Source organism: Cavia porcellus, unplaced genomic scaffold (genome assembly GCF_034190915.1).
Source record: "Cavia porcellus strain 051 isolate PalLab524CR breed Dunkin Hartley unplaced genomic scaffold, mCavPor4.1 scaffold_6, whole genome shotgun sequence".
NCBI lineage: Eukaryota > Metazoa > Chordata > Mammalia > Rodentia > Caviidae > Cavia > Cavia porcellus.
Genome location: NW_026947489.1, coordinates 96,496,381 through 96,513,432, shown reverse-complemented (window position 1 = coordinate 96,513,432; position 17,052 = coordinate 96,496,381). Strand labels below are relative to the sequence as shown.

Sequence of the window (17,052 nt, the reverse complement as noted above, 5' to 3'; positions counted from 1 at the left end):
GTGGACTTACATAGGTACTTAATCTCGTAAGTAGCATTTTCACTTTTCAAACTTACCATCTTCCTTCATAGTAAAATTGTCTGGTGGGTTCACAGAGAGAATGTTAGTATGAGACTGCAGCAGATGAAAAATATCATTCAGTTGTTCCCTGTTAATATCACAGTCAACGAAAATCTCAAATTCTGAATTTCTTCTCTTAGATATTCGGGATTCGATATGTAACAGGTTCACATGTTTCTCCTGTGTACCAGAGAGTAATAATGACAGGTAACTGCCTCAAATATACAGAGCCTTTGGGTAAATTATTTTCATTACAAGCAAAGGCCAATTTCACCTATATAATAACAACCAAAAGAGAAAAAGATGTTTTTAGAGCTGCCAACAACAAAATAATTCCCCCTCAAATATTATGTACTATGCAATAAAAGTCTGAAAAATCCACCATACCTTTCAAAAACCAATAATATAACGCCTATTAGAGATTTTTCAGGTAGCACAAAGTAATTGAAATTCAAACCAAAACACTAGGTCTCCTGGATAAAAAGAATATTTGGAAAATCCTCACGAATAAAATCAGCTTTCAGGGGGCTGGGGATTTAGCTCAGCGGCATAAGCGCCTGCCTTGCAAGCAGGCAGTTGTGAGTTTGATCCCTGGTACCAATAAAAAGGAAAAAGCTAAAAAAAAAAATCAGCTTTCAGAAAGTGATATTAGTGTTACTCCTTGTGAAATAAAGTCATTGAATGCAAAAATATATTAAATAAAATCAGATGAGCAGTTTGAATACAGAGTACTTAATATCCACAAACTCAGTAATGAGCTGAGCGAAATTGCTTCTTCCAGTCCTTTCTACGTCAGTCTAAGCTATGGGTACCCCACTTGCAGGCCTAGGGAAGGAGAGTATGTTCTCCTACCAGTTTGGGTACTGTCTTGGTTACTTTTCTTGTAGCTGAGCCAAAACACCCAACATCCATAATTAAACGTAAAAATATTTCAGCTCACAACTTGTAGATGTTTCAGTCCATAGTCAGCTGGCTCCAGGGCAGGAAGGCTTGGCAGAGGGGCATCTCAGAGAAACAGTTCATAGCAAAGCAGGGCAGGCAGAAGGCAAGACAATGAAGCAGCAAGTGACAGCAGTGACCCTCATCCTGTCCCTTGTATTCCACCTAGGCTACCTGGATAGCACTCACACCCAGGGTGGGGCACCCTTAATCCCAGAATGGCACACTAAACCCCAGCATCACACACCTAATCCCAGAATCACACAGCCTAGATCCAGCCACCTCCAAAAAACCCTAGCTATGACTGAATGAGGCTTTGGGGGGAACATCTAGATACAAACTGTAACAGGTACTGAGAAAAAGCATTGAGGACATAATGATAATAAACATGAGAACCAAGACCTCAATAGTTTTCTGTCTAAAATATGAGAGTGTTAGAGAAGATAATCTCCAACACTAACCAGTTTATCCTAGAATAACTCAGTGAACAGCTATGTAGTTAGTAAGTGCCATGAAGAATAAAAAAGAGGGCATGACAAACAAGGAATTTATAGTTTAGTTGGTCAACAGGTGAAAGACTATGAGAAAATACAAGTATTGCATCTTCATATGCAAGCATGCTCAGCAAAGAGAAAAATGTCATCAATCAAAGAGAATAGAAAGTTTCATGGAAAAGCTGGGAATTGAAATAAATATTAAAGGACACATAGAATAGGAAGAAAAAGAAGAGATTCTGCGTGGAAGAAACTATACAAGCAAAGATAAGGGTGAGCCAAGAAGAAGAGTACTATAGGGTGTTAGGACATAGGTAGTTTATCCAGGGGCATAGAATTTATCATTAAATAAATAGAAGAAAGCCAGTTACAAAACAGACTGAAGGGGGCTGGGAATTTAGCTCAGCGGCATAAGCACCTGCCTTGCAAGCAGGCAGTCGTGAGTTCGATCCCCAGTACCGATAAAAAAATGAAAAAGACAAAATATATATATATATATATATATATATATATATATATATATATATATAAAACAGACTGGAACTGGTCAGGAGTAAAAGAGAGCTTCATTTCATCTATTTCTTATGGTTTTTTTTTTTACCATACATGCTAAATATTTTCTAAACAATGATGAGTATATACTTAGTATATACTAAGTTTTGAGAAAAAGATGAAAATTCAATTCTTCCTAAATTAATATGTAAATTGAACACTACCAAAATTTCAATGGATTTTTGTGAAGAAACGTAATTAAATAATTTCTAAATTGATCTGAAGAAAAATATAGTCAAGAAAATCCAGATACAATAGGGATAAGTTACTTGAATTACAGAAACAGAAGCAATGAGGGGTTAAGCAGTTAATCCAAAGGCACACAGCTAAGTGCTGTCAAAACTGGAATTCGAGCCTAGGCTGTCTAGTTCAAAGGTCCATGTCCTCAAACATTACACTGCAATCCTGTTGTACAAGAAAGGAGGCATTGTTATGATTTGTGTCTGGATGTCCCTCCAAAGCCTCATGCAGCCGTGGGAGTAGGCTTCTAGAATTTGTGACTGATTCATGGTCCAATGCTGGGATTATGGGTGTGAGTGCTAGGGTGGGTGTGGCCTACATACAATATAAGGGATAAAAAGAGTCTTCTCTCTTGCTCCTCCCTTTTTACTCTTGCTTTTGCTGCCTTCGGCCACCATGAACTGTTGCCCTCTGCCATGTGCCACTCTGCTTTGGAGCTGGCCAAGTATGGACTGAAACCTTCACAAACTGTAAGCTAAATAAACCTTTTCCTCATTAATTTCAGGCATCACGTATTCCCTCTCAGCAATAAGAGAAATGTCACTAAGAAGGGCATAAAAATAGCGATTAATGCAGTTCTTCTTCAAACAATGTTTATATAATCTTAATGAAAACACTAAACATTGACATAGACAAAAATGGGGTGTAAGAACATTAAGAAAATTTCTCATGTGCATTGAGAAACAAGAAGAGGGAAATTGAGGAGGCATCTGCAAAGGGAGCTACATAAGGAAACCTAGATCTTTACTTCCATTGAAGTAATCAATAAGTAACACCTACAATTGAAAACAAACAAGAAATAGAAGCAAAGGGCCGGGGATTTAGCTCAGCAGCATAAGTGCCTGCCTGGCAAGCGCGTGGTCATGAGTTCAATCCCTGGTGCCAAAAAAGAAAGAAAGAAAGAAAGGAAATAGAAGCTAAGTAGATGTGAGTAAAATATTAGCAAAGTAGTTTGAAAAGTTTAAAAGGAGTGCTTCCTTGAGGGTGAAGGTAAGTAAAGTAGGGGGATGCTCCCGCAGAACCACAGGCAGCAGTCAGGAGAATGAATGAGGTGTACCTGTGTCAGCATGAGTGAGCATGAAAACAGAATTGAGTAGGAAAAATGACTACAGCACCATTACATGTATGTACATTACTAATATTATACACATGCATAAATATTTCATATTCTAAAGTACACATAAAGTAAGACAGTGTACATATCAGACATATTACAGCAGATGTCTATTGGAAGAGAGAGATTGAGACCGGAACAATACAATAAGACAGGAAGTGACTGTGTAAATCGATGGAGGCAGTGCCCATGTGATTTAATTAGTCTGATTAACTAAACCCTCTGCACCTATGGTTATCAAACAAACGAATCTTAGGAACGAAGACAGATGGAGCAGAAGGCTGCTGTTCTCTTGATAAGTTTTACAGTATGGGTCAGCTTTCTAAACCACACGCAAATATTATTTGAGTAACAATAAAATAAAAATAAAAGCTGATGGGAGAAGGAAATAGGTAAATTATTTAAAAGCCCAAAAGTAATCAACACAATTAAAATAATATAATTATCAAATTAGAGAGCAGAGAAAGGGAATGAAAGAAAGACACTATCAATATCACTGTTTATAATAGAGAACAAACAAATATTGTGTAAAATTCATAATTCAAAGAGAGAGATGAGCGGTATTTTATTTCATAATATAGTACCAATGAGCTAAAGAAAAGAAATAGTTTTTAAAAGTTGCCATTAGAGAATAGAGCAGAGGATTGTAAGAAGTCTGATATTTTTCATCATAAATTCTCCTAGATTATTTGTATATCTAAGTTTTTTAATTCTTGGCATTATTATTTTCAAATAGCTATATAATAGTAAGTCAGATGGATATAAACTTGATTTTTTTAAAAATACTTAACTTTTACTGATCATTTACTCTGTATTATCGTAAGCATCTTAAATGTATTAACTCTACTAGTTCTCATGATGTCACTGTGAGGTAGGTAGGGTTCCTCTCATGTTAGAGGGAAATAGAAAGAGATTAACTAAATCACCTATGACCTCCCAGCTAATAAGTAACAGAAAGGATGTGAAATCAGCTGGTCTGCTGGTAAAACCAACCAGCTCAACTACAGCAGTGTTCCAGCAGCATGATTCGACCTGCCCCTTCCTCAGGACAAGCAGTTTGTGTATAATTTTTAGTTCCCACAAATAAATCTTTTGTGTCCCTGAGCCCTTAAACTAGGTTAGGTCTCCAAACTCAGTACTGTCACCTGGTACTTTTGAGTCACTTTATACATATACTTCTTTAAATACTCTTTGTTTGTCTAATATCTTATCTTCCCCACTAGATTATACACTCTTTGAGGGCAGGCACTGTGTCTACTTTGTTCAGCTCCACATCCTTATTATCTAGCACAGCCCCTGGCACATAGGAAGCACTCAGTAAATGTTCATGCTTTACCAGAACAACACACATTTCCATAAAACACAGGGAAATGGAATTACCAGGGCAGAAAATATGAACGTTTTTTGAAATTCTGCATTATTTCTACCCTTTTTCTGTTTTGCTTTTTTCTCTAAATAAAATTAAGAAATAAAATCATGTCCACAAAAAAAGAAAATATGAACATTTTAAGACTCAAATACATATTACCAGATAGTTTCCCTACGTTATACAGTACCAATTTATCCCCCATTTATCTTCAAGTACACTGAGGGTACATCTGAAGACTAAATGCAATGAAACTCACATAGCAGGAGTGTAATTATAGGATCTTTGCTATCAGCAAAATATGGTTTAATATTTTAATATAATAAATGTTATCAAATACATCAATATATAGGATTGAGTAATCATTAATTTTCAACTTTGTTTAGTAAAGTTTTCTTCTCTGAAGTCTATGAAATGAATCTCCTTCTTCCATTTGGTTAGTAGCTGTTTCTATTCCTCCAGAAATTGTCTAAATCTCTTGACCATTGGTTAGAACTGAGTAGTATTTTAAAAACATAAATTCTTAAGAAATTCCTAGAGCCTATCTGAAGAGTTTATAATGCTTTATATTTTAAACACACATGTCACAGATTCATTCCTAGCACAGTTTTATGAAAATATATGAAGAATGCTTACCTGGAAAATTTTCAGTGCTCTTATCAGTCCTCCAACTTCATTCTTTAAGGAAAAAATGAGAGTTACTCTCCCTCTTTCCAAGGAATACTCTTTATTCTCCTTATTGTCTTCAATCATGATGAATCTGGAGTAACCCTCTGAAACTGAAGTGTGAAAATACAGACAGAAGACTCACAGTGAAGTTGGGCAGCACCGATAGTACCCCATAACTCGGGGTACATGGAAGTCTCCCAACCTCTATTTCCTTACCTACAAAATCAGAGTATGCAGATATGTTTCTGGGTTTGGTTTGGTGCAGAAACTAATTTCAGGGCCTTCATGCTGAGCTACATCCCTGGACCTATTAGTGTTTGTTTCAGACAGGATCGCACCAAGTTGCCCAGGCAGGGCTCACACTGGCAACTCCTCTGCCTTATCCTAACAGTGCTTGACTACAGTCGTGTGTGCCGCCACATATGACTTCAATGTGTTTTAAAAATCTGTCATGAGGCCAAATAAGTTAATAGCCTGACTAGCACAGAGCCTCCAATGTACCAGACATACATTACAAATCAAGTTTTCTATTCATTTTTCTAGTCCAATCACCCTTTCAGGCTAGCACTCAGGTCCACTAGCTTCTTGCCATCTTCCTGAGACAACAGTGAGTGCTTTTCCTCTAGAAAATCCTACCTCCCCTCCTATTGCAACTTTTTTTTTTTTTTGGACCAGGGATCAAACTCATGACCTCGTACTTGCCATGCAGGTGCTTATGCCACTGAACTATATCCCTGGCTATCACAATTTTTTAATTTTATTTTTTATTTGTACATGTTTACAGCACATAATGATTACATTCCTTGTGAGGAGTCAATACACATACACATCACATCTTAATTCTTTTTATCATTCCTTTCTCCCCTCCTTCCCTCATCACGACTTGGGTACTTCCTTATACTGGGTCTTCAATGACTTCCCCCAAATGCTTTGCTCCTATGTGTCTTGCCTCCTAACAAGGCTGCAGACTCCTTCAGAGAGCAAGGTTTCTATTTCTTTTGCAAACTCAACAGCAAGACCAGCCCTGGATACCTGTGAGCTACAAGGATTAACTGCTGATCAGAATTCTAGTATCACTGTGTGGCCTTTCCTTTCTGTCCAGGGAATCCCTTCATTCATAGGGGATTTCCAGCATTGGCCTACACATAATACATGGTTATAAGTTCCACTGTGTGTTGGGAAAGAGAATGAAGGGGAGGATATTGTAGGGTAAAAAGCAGGGCGCGAGAACTTTACATTGGTGACTTGCAATTGAGTCACACTTAAGAAATAAAATTTGGATAAATGGAAGCAACACATTGAGGGTGTGGGATTTTTTAAATTTAGTTTTATTTTCATTTAGATACTAGGCCTTAATCATGGCTGTGCCAGTTAATCTAATTTTTTTGTTTTGTTTTTGTCATTGTTGTTATTGTTATTGATGGAACTGGGGATCAAACTCACAACTCACACTTGCCAGGCAGGCACTTGTGCTGCTGAGCTATATCCCCAACCCCTTTTGATGATTTTGAGACAAGGTCTCACTACGTAGCTCAGGATGGCCCTCAACTCACTTTGTAGCCCAGGTTGGCCTCAAACCCCCAGCAATCCTCTTGCCTCAGCCTGCTGAGTGCTGGGATTACAGGCATGCGCCACCACACCAAGTTGCCAGTTAATCTTAATTGTCAATTGACTGAATTAAGAAACTCTGTGGAGAGCTGATTGTATCATCAGGGAGCTATCATCACCAGAGGTTTAATCCACTATAGCTGAATGTGCTGTAGGAAGTGGGGCCCAGTTGAAGAAGGTGAGTCAGTGGAGGCAGGTCTTTGGAGGGTATATCTCTTTCCCTGCGCTTTTCCCTGGGCTCCACTTTCCAGCTGCCATGATGGAAGCAGCTTTGCTCCACCACATGCTTCCATCCTCCTGTTTCTGCCTGGTGCCAGCCAACCATGGACTGAAACCTGCTAAACTGGAAACCAAAATAAACCTCCCCTCCTTTAAGATACAAATGGTATTTTGTCCCAACAGTGGAAAACTGACCAATACAATGGATGGTTTGCTATTGTAATTTTAGTGGAATTAACTTGTAACAATTTAAAATGATATAGCTGACTCTACTGTCTTTCACGTGTTCCCATGAACTGACCCAAACTTATAGCCTGTCACTCAGAGCAGATTTGGTAACCACAGTGTCCTGGCCTGTCCAAGTCAGCTCCCCGCTGTGCCAGTTATCACCGAACCTCTTGCCTGCCACTCGTAACAATAGTTACAGGGGCAGCTGTAATTCTGCTTTGAGGGGGATTGGACTTTGTTCTTCCAAGTAGCCTGTGTTGCATAGGAGCAGGGATCACATCACTTTTCCTTGTCATCTGTATCCCCAGCACCAAGTATTGCCTCTACACACAAGAGCCAATGGGTAGATGTCACAGAATGAATGAAACGTTTATTGAAGCTATTCCCCTTCCCCTCAGGGAACTAAAATTCTAGTATAGAGAGAATGATAACACAGAAGAACAAGAACTGTCATAGCTCAGGATGGCAGCAACTATATTAATTATTTTGGTATCTGTTCAGAAAAGCCTTGTTGAAGATGTATTTCAATAATATCTTAAAGAAAAAAAGAGGGAGAGGAGAAATAGATGTGGAAGTGAAAGACAAAAGAGAAGGTGATCCAACTGTTTGCAGTCTCACTGTTTGAGTGTCCACTTTGTATGCTTTGATACTGTGACTTGAGCAACTATCTCTAAGATGACAATATGTAATCTATTAACTGGTGATTTCTTACTGTTTTTTTTTTTTTTTTTTTTGTAGTTCTGTATTACTTGTACCCTCACACCGCTTTGTTTTGTTTTTGTTTTTTCTCTTTTTCCTTTTAAATAAAATTTAATAAAAAGAAAGCCTCCAACTGGATTATAAGCTCCTACTGCCATAAACTAACCTTCCTCAGTCAGTCCTTGCAATGTTTCACCATCCTGGAGCCTGCTGCCCATTTAAAAATAAAAATAAATGTTAAAATCTAAAAAAAAAAAAAAAAAAAGAGAGAGAGAAGGTGATCAACCATTACAGAAAAGTAAGAGATCACATAGGAAAGGTAAATGCAGTCAGATATTTCAGAAGGCTGCAGATGGGCAATGCAGGGGAATCCCGACTTGATCTACATCCATCTCAGCAACACAGCCAGTCTGCCCTAAAGCTAAAGGAAAAAATAAGGACAAAGAGTTAAGCCAAAGTCCTGGCTTTCAAATGCTTTTCTATGGAATGATATAAGAAGGGGTGTGTTACGGCTTGTATCTAGATGTCCCCCAAAGCCTTGTGTGGTCATAGGTGGGGAGTTTTGAAAGCAGCTGGATTAGGGTGTGTGAATGTGAATTAAAGGGGATTGGGATTAAGGATATGGGATTGGGATTATTGGGATTAAGGATATGGATAATGGAAAGCCTACCCTGGGTATGGGTAGCACCAATCAATAGGTTTACAGCCTAGATGGAATGTAAGAGTTGTCGATCTTGCTGCTTGCTTGCTGCTCTTTTCTGCTGTGAGGCCCCTCTGCCAGGCCACCCTGCCTTGGAGCCAGCCAACTATCAACTGAAACCTCTACAAACTGGGAGCTGAAATAAACACTTCCTCCTTTAACTTTGGTATCTATTATTTTGTCTCAGCAACAGCAACAACAACAACAACAAAAATAACTAGGTCATTTTTTGGTAGCAGAGAAGTGTGGTCATTGCCATGACTGTACTTAATTATGTGGTTCATGAGTCTTTGGAATCAGCTTATAGGAAGTGCTTCAAAAGGTTTGGAGAAGCAAACTGGCCAGCTGAAGAAGCACCCCTGGAATGCTGCAAGCTAAACTTGATGGGATATTCTGGTCTGAGCTCAGAAAACCTAGTAAAGACCAGGCTCATGAGGTTTAGTTAGGAAAAGGAGTGCACTAACTGTTGAACTCCAGACCATGCATGTTATGCTTTACAGAAAATTGTGTGCATTTTGCTCATGCCCAGAGACTTTACCCTGAAGCTGAGACTAATTGTGGTAAACTAATTCATCTGGCAGAGGACATTTCAAGGCAATCTAATGTGAAAGCAATGACAAGGCTATTGTTCAGGGCTCTTAGCCAGATTTATGTTGATAATCAATAAGAGAGGGTTTATGCCAGGGTTTAGAAATACACACCTGTAATCCCAGCACTTGGGCAGCTGAAGCAAGAGGATTGTTGTGAGTTCAAAGTCAGCCTGGGCCATGTAGTGAGTTTAAGTTCAGCCTTGACTATGTAGCAAGACTCTCCCTCAAAAATGGGGGTGGGCAGCAAAAGTTTTGAGCTTGGCCAAAAAACGAAGTGCCAGTAAAGTTATAGACTGCAAAGATGGAACAAAGAAGAACTTGTTTGCCGAAAATAATGAGGACAATAGATAAGATAGCCCGAGGGCATCACAGGAGCCAGCAGGATGCTAGCCTTTGAAGCTTCAATCGCAAAGGTAAAAGACTTTGCTTTGAGAAGAGAGCCCCAGAGCACTATGTTCCAGAATGGTGGTGGCCTAAGTAATTTATTCCTGGGGATGAGGTTCAGTGTGCTCAGTGATCCAGGCACTCAGCCCCATGGCCAAGAAAGAAGAAAGCATGGCTACTGTTCCTGCTGACAGCAGACCTTGCTATCATTCATGTGGCACTGGTTTAGGTTTATGCAGAGTGCAAGACATATGAGGTCAGGACAGCTTCCACTCAGATTTCAGAAGAAGGGCTCAAAGGCCAGGCAGTGTGTCCCTGAGAGGGCAGTGTGTGACACTGTGTGAAGCCAAAGGTGTAATGGAGATTCCAGAAGATTAGAGAAGCCAGGATGTGAATCATCTGAGGAAAGCTACAAGGAGTAAGCAAACCTAGCCCAAGAGAGAAGTCATGAGAACTACAACTGCCATCAGTGTCATGGGGCTGGAGCCACTTAAGCCCTTTGGATTATACACCTTGCCACAGATTCCCTTGGATGCTGCATGTAGAACTAAAGAAATTAATGTTTGCCCTGCTGGATTTTGGACATGCTTTCATCCCATTCTTTTCTATTACTCTATTTATATATTTTGGAATAGGAATGTTTATCTTAGGCTGTTGTGTGTTGGAAAATATTTAACTTTCTTTTCATTTATACACACGCTCACAGCTAAGAGTTTATCTTAAATCTCAGAAAAGACTGTGGACTCAAGACTTTTTTGCAGGGCTGAAACTGTTAGGACTTAGGCATCATGTAGAGATGGACTAAATGCCTTTTGCATAAAGGAATGCATATGAGTTTTTTGGGTGGCTAGGGACAGAATGTTATGGCTTGCATCTAGATATCCCCCTAAAGCCTCATGTAGTCATTGATCTAGCATTTTGTCTCATTACCAACAAAATAACTAAGTCAGGAGGCATCATGCAATCTTGTCTTTCTGATCAGAAAGCCTTTGTGGGATTTCCCTTTCATCCATCAAGTGTCCTTAATCCACACTCTATCATGTTTGAGTGCCTTTTACCAGACAAAAGGCAGCCCCAAAGAGACACACTTGACTTGAAAGAATAAAGAGTCAAGTATAGCCAAATTACTTTCAGCTGCATGGTCATAATCAATAGTCTGAGAATACTAAACATGCTGGTGGAATACAACTGTTTTAGAATTTATCCTTTCAGATACCTTTGGAATTTAACAAATGTTTGTCATGTATGTGCTACGTTGAAGGACTTCACATAAATTCAGAGAGTATGGAGATAAGAAAAAACATAATTTGTTATCTTATGGATGGCTTAGATTCCAGTCACTCTTAGGAAGAGTGGCAAGAGCAGGTAAAAAATGGTGCTGGCATTTCTCAAATGTCTATATATACCGTGCATTAGTACCATACCAATTAATTATCCTCAAACCTTCAGAAAGTGGATGTGAATTATAGCCATTTTATATCACAGAGAAAACTGAAGCTTTGGATTCCACATCACTCAGGAAATGTACTTGGTATCTACCTTAGCATCTTTTCAATTACCTACACTGCAAAATTGTGTAATGAAATACATGATATGTGAAATCAGATAAATGTTATCATTCGTCTGATGTTTATCAATCAGTGTATGATCCTGGGCATGCTATTCAACCCTTCTAATATAGCTAATTTACTAAATAGTCACAACTTACAACATCCAAAATTCTCATATATCTTGAAATACCATGATATGATTGGGTTATCTGATGTATTCTCTACAGAAAAAAATTAGGCTATTTCAGGTATCAAGAAAAGACTGAGACATGCAACTTAAAAATGTAACATATATATTGACTTGGTTTTTTGTTTGTTTGTTTGTTTATTTGTTTTTTGTCTTTTTCTTTTTTATCGGTACCGGGGATCAAACTCACGACTGCCTGCTTGCAAGGCAGGCGCTTATGCTGCTGAGCTAAATCCCCAGCCCCTTATATTGACTTGTTTTAAATTCCCAAAACTGTTTATGTTTTGCTGTGCCCATTTATTCTCTATAGAAATTAAAATAGTCTGATTTGAAATGCTTTAAAAATTAAGCCATGCCAGTCATGGTGGTTCATGCTTATAATCTCAGCACTTGGGAGGCTGAGGCAAGAGGACTGCCATGAGTTTAAGGACAGTCTGGGCTACATAATGAAAGGCCAGCCCAAACTACACAATAAGACCCTTTAAAAAATAAAACAAAATAAAACTTAAATGGTCAGTTAAACTTAATAATATAGTGGATTTTCCTCTGGTCCAAATAATTGCTAATGATAAGAGGAATGAATTTTAATCTAAGCACATTCACAAGAGCATGACCATCATTACTGTTAGGGCAGGAAAAACTTAAAAATAAGAAAGCAATCTGCCTCTGAGGAATTTACAGACTTATGTATGGGGGTGAGAGGAGAGGCAGCCTTCCCAAAAAGTATGAGTGACCAAAAGAGGAGAAGACTGAGATCACAGAGTAGAGCACACATTATTTATTATATCCAATGCATTTATATTATTTTGATTTATTTAGAGATACAATGGTGTACTATACTAAGATTCTGAAACATTCTTATTCTTAAGGAAAGTTCTCAAACGGAACATTTGCCTAAGTAACTAGAAGAAAACCCATTTCCTATTCATTCTGCCACTGCCCCCAAACCAAAAGAAAAAGAAAAAATACATTTAAAAGCTAAGCTTACAGGGGCTGGGGATTTAGCTCAGCGGCATAAGCGCCTGCCTTATAAGCAGGCAGTCGTGAGTTCAATCCCCGGTACCGATAAAAAGGAAAAAGACAAAAAAAAAAAAAAAAAAAAAAAAAGCTAAGCTTACAGAGCCTTGATATTTCCTAAAATTTAGCCATAACTTTTGCCTGACTCACAGAGCTAATAAGACATCCCCTCATTTAATAACCTCCAAGCTCTTTTCAGAACCGTAATACTTTCCATTTTTTCTTTCTCTCCTCCACCTTCTACACTCTTCCACTCTTCCAAGGGAAAACCTTACAATTCTATCCTGGTGAATAAAAGGCTACAAAACGACTAATGGGTCACATTAATCTGAATCTGTGTCTCATCAGGAAGTATGTATTTTCTTTTTAAAGCAACCTTGCTCAGCCAGTGCTGACTGGTGTTTTCCCTTTACTCATTCACCTCCTCCCCTTCCTTCCCAAAGATGCATCAGGGTGCAGGACAACCTTTGGAAATAAGAAGGCAGACCGAAAGGATGTCAGGTCATCAGCCCTCGGTGGGTTTGTGTACCAACCAAGCCTTTTTCCCCTTAGGTTAATCAATAACAAATGAAATTTAAATTTATCTCATATGGGGGGGAAGCACAATCAGAGTCTTCTAGAAGACAGAACTAAAAGCTGCAAGAAGAACTGCTTCAAAGGGGAATCAGCTAATGAATCTTGATTTTCTTTTCTAAATGGGGTTGGGGGAGCAGCAGCATACAAAAGCAGCTAGTGTCCTTAGAAAACAAAGGTATGGGGAAAGCAATGGGAAATAAAGAATACATCCTTGCCTGAAGGTAATCTAATATGATAATAATAATATATGTTCGAATGGACCCCAGTGGTAAAATAGGTAAAGGGCAGATTGTAACTTCACAGAAACACTTATAGCTGGAATTCCATCTTCCTTTGACAACTGACAGGCAGAAGTTCAGTTCTACTCTTTTTCTCCCAAGGTAATCAGAGCAGAACATCAATGAGCAGTTCGTTTCCAATCTTGGAATATCAAACAGCTGTATTTAATCCAGGTTAAGCTTACCTGGGCTATTTACCAGATCGAAAATTCAAGGACCTCCACTCTTTGTCGACTGCAGCCTTCTGCCAGGCTCTTAGTCTTCTGCTGGGCAGGATGGCAGGAGCGAGGGTCGGCGTGAAGCTGAGAGGCTTTGCATCTGAGACTCCCTTTCTTTGGAGGAGTCTGATGAAGGGCTCACTTTATAGAAGAAGAAGAAAAGAGATGTTGCCCTTTGATGGAAAAAGAAGACAGACATTGCCTGTTTATGCTACCATGCAGTCAGTCACACAAGTTTGGGTTTCTCTGAAAGCCAGTTTCCTCAACTATAAAAGGCAAGAGATGATCCATCTCACAGGGTTTGTTGGGAAGGTAAAATAAGAGAACCGGTGAAGACCCTGTTCTGACACCCAGAAGTAGCGTCTTTTCTCTCCAAAGACCCACAGGGGTACCACTGTGGCCCACCAGACCCAACTCCCAGTGGATCTTAACCTCCCAAAAAGGTCTCTGACCCCACCTCGCGCCACCCAAGCTCCCCTAAACCTCGGCGGCGACCCCAGAGCCCCGCAAGAGAGATGCCCCCACTCACCGGGCACCACTGGCAAGGAACCTAGTCCACCAGAGGACCCGCATGCTCACCTCTTATAGAAGCCGCGGGCGTCGGGAAAGCCAATGGGCGTCCGGGGTGGCTGGCGGTGGCCAATGAAGAGCGAGGAGCCTTGGGCGGGGCGGGGTTTCGGGGGGGCGTGCCTGGGTGCCAGCAATCCTCTCTGCGGGCAGATGGAGCCCGCCCGGCCGCACCCCGCGCTCGCGCTTGTCTGTAGGCGACTTTACTGACGTTTTAATTAAACTAATGTCTGTCAGGCCGTCCTGATCCACAGAAGTCTGACTAATGTTAAACAATGAGTTAGAATTTTCCTCCTGACCAAGATTACATCTGCTGCTGACATAGGACCTCCTGTAGGCTGGGACTGCTCCTCCTGGGGTTGGGGAAAACAGCAGGAACCCCCTCCCTGTATCCCCTCCCCTACAACATCCCCGGGGCGAGTGCATTGCCAGCCTGGTCTCACCTCCTCGCTCTCTGGGTGCTATTCTTATTCCAGTAGGCAAAGCAATCTGAACTTTCTAGAAGGGAACTGCTCAGTACCCTTATAATTGATGAGCAGGCGGTACTAACATAAAGTCATGTTGCATGCTGTACCAACGTGACCCAGAAGCCAAATATTTGGACATGCTGTTTAGATCCTTTTCCAAGGGACTATAAAGTCGTCCCTATGCCCTGGGAGGACTGGTTCCAGGACCACAATAGGAAACAATGCAGAGATGTCCAAGTCCCTTATATAGCATTGCCTGTAAACGACACAAACCCTCCCCGATATTTTAATCTTTAGATTACTTAGCATAGCTAATACAATCTGAGTGCTACGTAAATAGTTGTTATACTGTATTAATTAGGGAATACTGACATTTAAGAAATCTACTCGTGCTCAGTACAGAGGTAATTTCCTCCAAAATATTTACAATTCAGGGGTGGTTGAAATCAGCAGATGCATAGTAACCCATGGGTATGGAGAGCCAGGTGGACATATAACACATTATACTGTAACTAAAAAATTAACTTAGTGATGTATCATTTACACACCATAATGATCATTTTTCTCAGGTGTGTAATTCGAAGTTTCGACAAACATGTACACAGTCAAAATATAGAAATTTCCATCACCCAGCCCTCTAACATCTTTCGGTCTCAATCCCTCGGCCCCCACCACACCACACCTGGTCCCTGGCAACTGGTAGTTTTGGCTCCATGTTTTTGTCCTTTCTGCCACGCGAACAATGATTCTGCAGCATCTGCAGGTCTGGAGTTCCCAACCAATAACCAAGTGCTGTTAGGCTTCAAACTGTACACCCCAGTCACTGATCAGTCACCTGGATGAGCACCGATAGTCTTTAAAGTGCAGGGCACTTGGCAGTCATTTCTCTTGCAGTTTTTCTTTTGCCTATATAATAATTCTGAGGAGAAAATACTATCCCTGCCCTGTAAGTAAGGAAACTGAGGCCCATGGATACTCTATGATGCTTTCTGACACAGGTTAGCAAATAGAACCAAAAGCCATGCAAAGCACTGACTTTAAACCCAGTGTTCTTATCGCAATACTATGAAAAACACTGGTCAGGGAGACTTTTCGCTAAGTTCCAAGCAGGGTCTACAGGAGGGTTTGAACCATCCCTCTTAAAGAAGACAGATGAAGCCAGTTATGCAGTGAGATCATCCCAAGGGTTTTCAGCAGCAGGGTGGACACTGGCTCTCGGGTGGAGAGGCTTGGGCAGTTGTCACCACTGATGCCTGCATAAGGTCACCTTGAACAGGGCTGGAGAAATGGAGAAGTTTGGCCTCGTGACCCTGAGCACTCCAGGTTTCCAGGCTTTCCCAGCCTTTGCCAGACTTCCAAGAGAACATCGAGTGCTTCCAGAACATCTTGGCCTTCGTCTGGATTCCACCTTTTAAGAATTTTCCCTGGACTCAATGGTTTGATTTAAAATTTGACATATTCTGAGAAGGTCCCACCAGTTGAAGAAGTCTTTAGAAAGATTAAAAGTGTTTAATTTTTTCCTCTTGGGGAATAAAGAGGTATTTCTTTGGAAGTTCTAGAAGAATGAAAGCTATTTGGAGAAATAATGGTGCATAGTCCTTAGGAATTGCATTTGTCTCTTATCACTGCTATTAAAAATGAACACAGATTTACCAGTTTAGGGTTTAGCTCAGTGGCACAAGCACCTGCCTGGCAAGCACAAGGTCTTGAGTTCAACTTCCAGTACCAAAAACAAACAAAACAAAACAAAGATTTAGTGGTTTACAACAACACCTATTCAGGGACTGAGGATATAGCTCAGTACCTACATGGCAAGCATGAGGTTGTAAATTCAATTCCCAGCACAAAAACAAAAATAAAAGCAAAAAATCCACCTATTTATTATCTTACAGCTTTGCAAATCCAAAGTTCAAAGGGAGCTTACTCCTTTCTCAACATTTAGTTTTCATTTAATGTCAACTCCTTCCCTAAAGCAAGACTGCTTCTCACCCCCAACCTAAATTAGTTTCCTCATTTCCCCATTTTTCACAGCCATAGAACACTTGTTACAAAGTGGCTCAACTTTTGCTCACTCATCCGCCCTTGTATGTTAAATCCTCATTGGCAAGTCTAGTTCCTGACACGTAGGCTTATAGCAGTTTCTTCTTCCCCATTCCTACTCTGTCCTTCCTCCCACTTTTATTCACTATTATTTCTTCTGTTACCTTTGGGTTTTTGTTTGCGAGAGGTCTCCGTATGTTACCTAGGATAGCCTTGAACTCCTGGGCTCAAGTGATTCTTCTGTCTCAACCTCCTGATAGCTGGAACCACGGGTTATATAGCTACTTGAT

At 40.1% G+C, this 17,052-nt stretch overlaps 1 protein-coding gene across 1 annotated transcript in view; it reads right to left on the bottom strand.

The window, feature by feature from the left end:
• Nucleotides 1–14,219, bottom strand: part of Tph1 (tryptophan hydroxylase 1) — a 29,203-nt gene extending 14,984 nt beyond the window's left edge. Inside the window, exons 1-3 of the mRNA XM_005001871.3 lie at nucleotides 13,656–14,219; nucleotides 5,402–5,544; nucleotides 57–240 (exon numbers count right to left, since the gene is read on the bottom strand). Coding sequence (XP_005001928.2) covers nucleotides 57–240; nucleotides 5,402–5,518 — 301 coding nt within the window. The 5' untranslated portion in view covers nucleotides 5,519–5,544; nucleotides 13,656–14,219. The remainder of the gene's footprint in view (nucleotides 1–56; nucleotides 241–5,401; nucleotides 5,545–13,655) is intronic.
• Nucleotides 14,220–17,052: the final 2,833 nt, after the last annotated feature.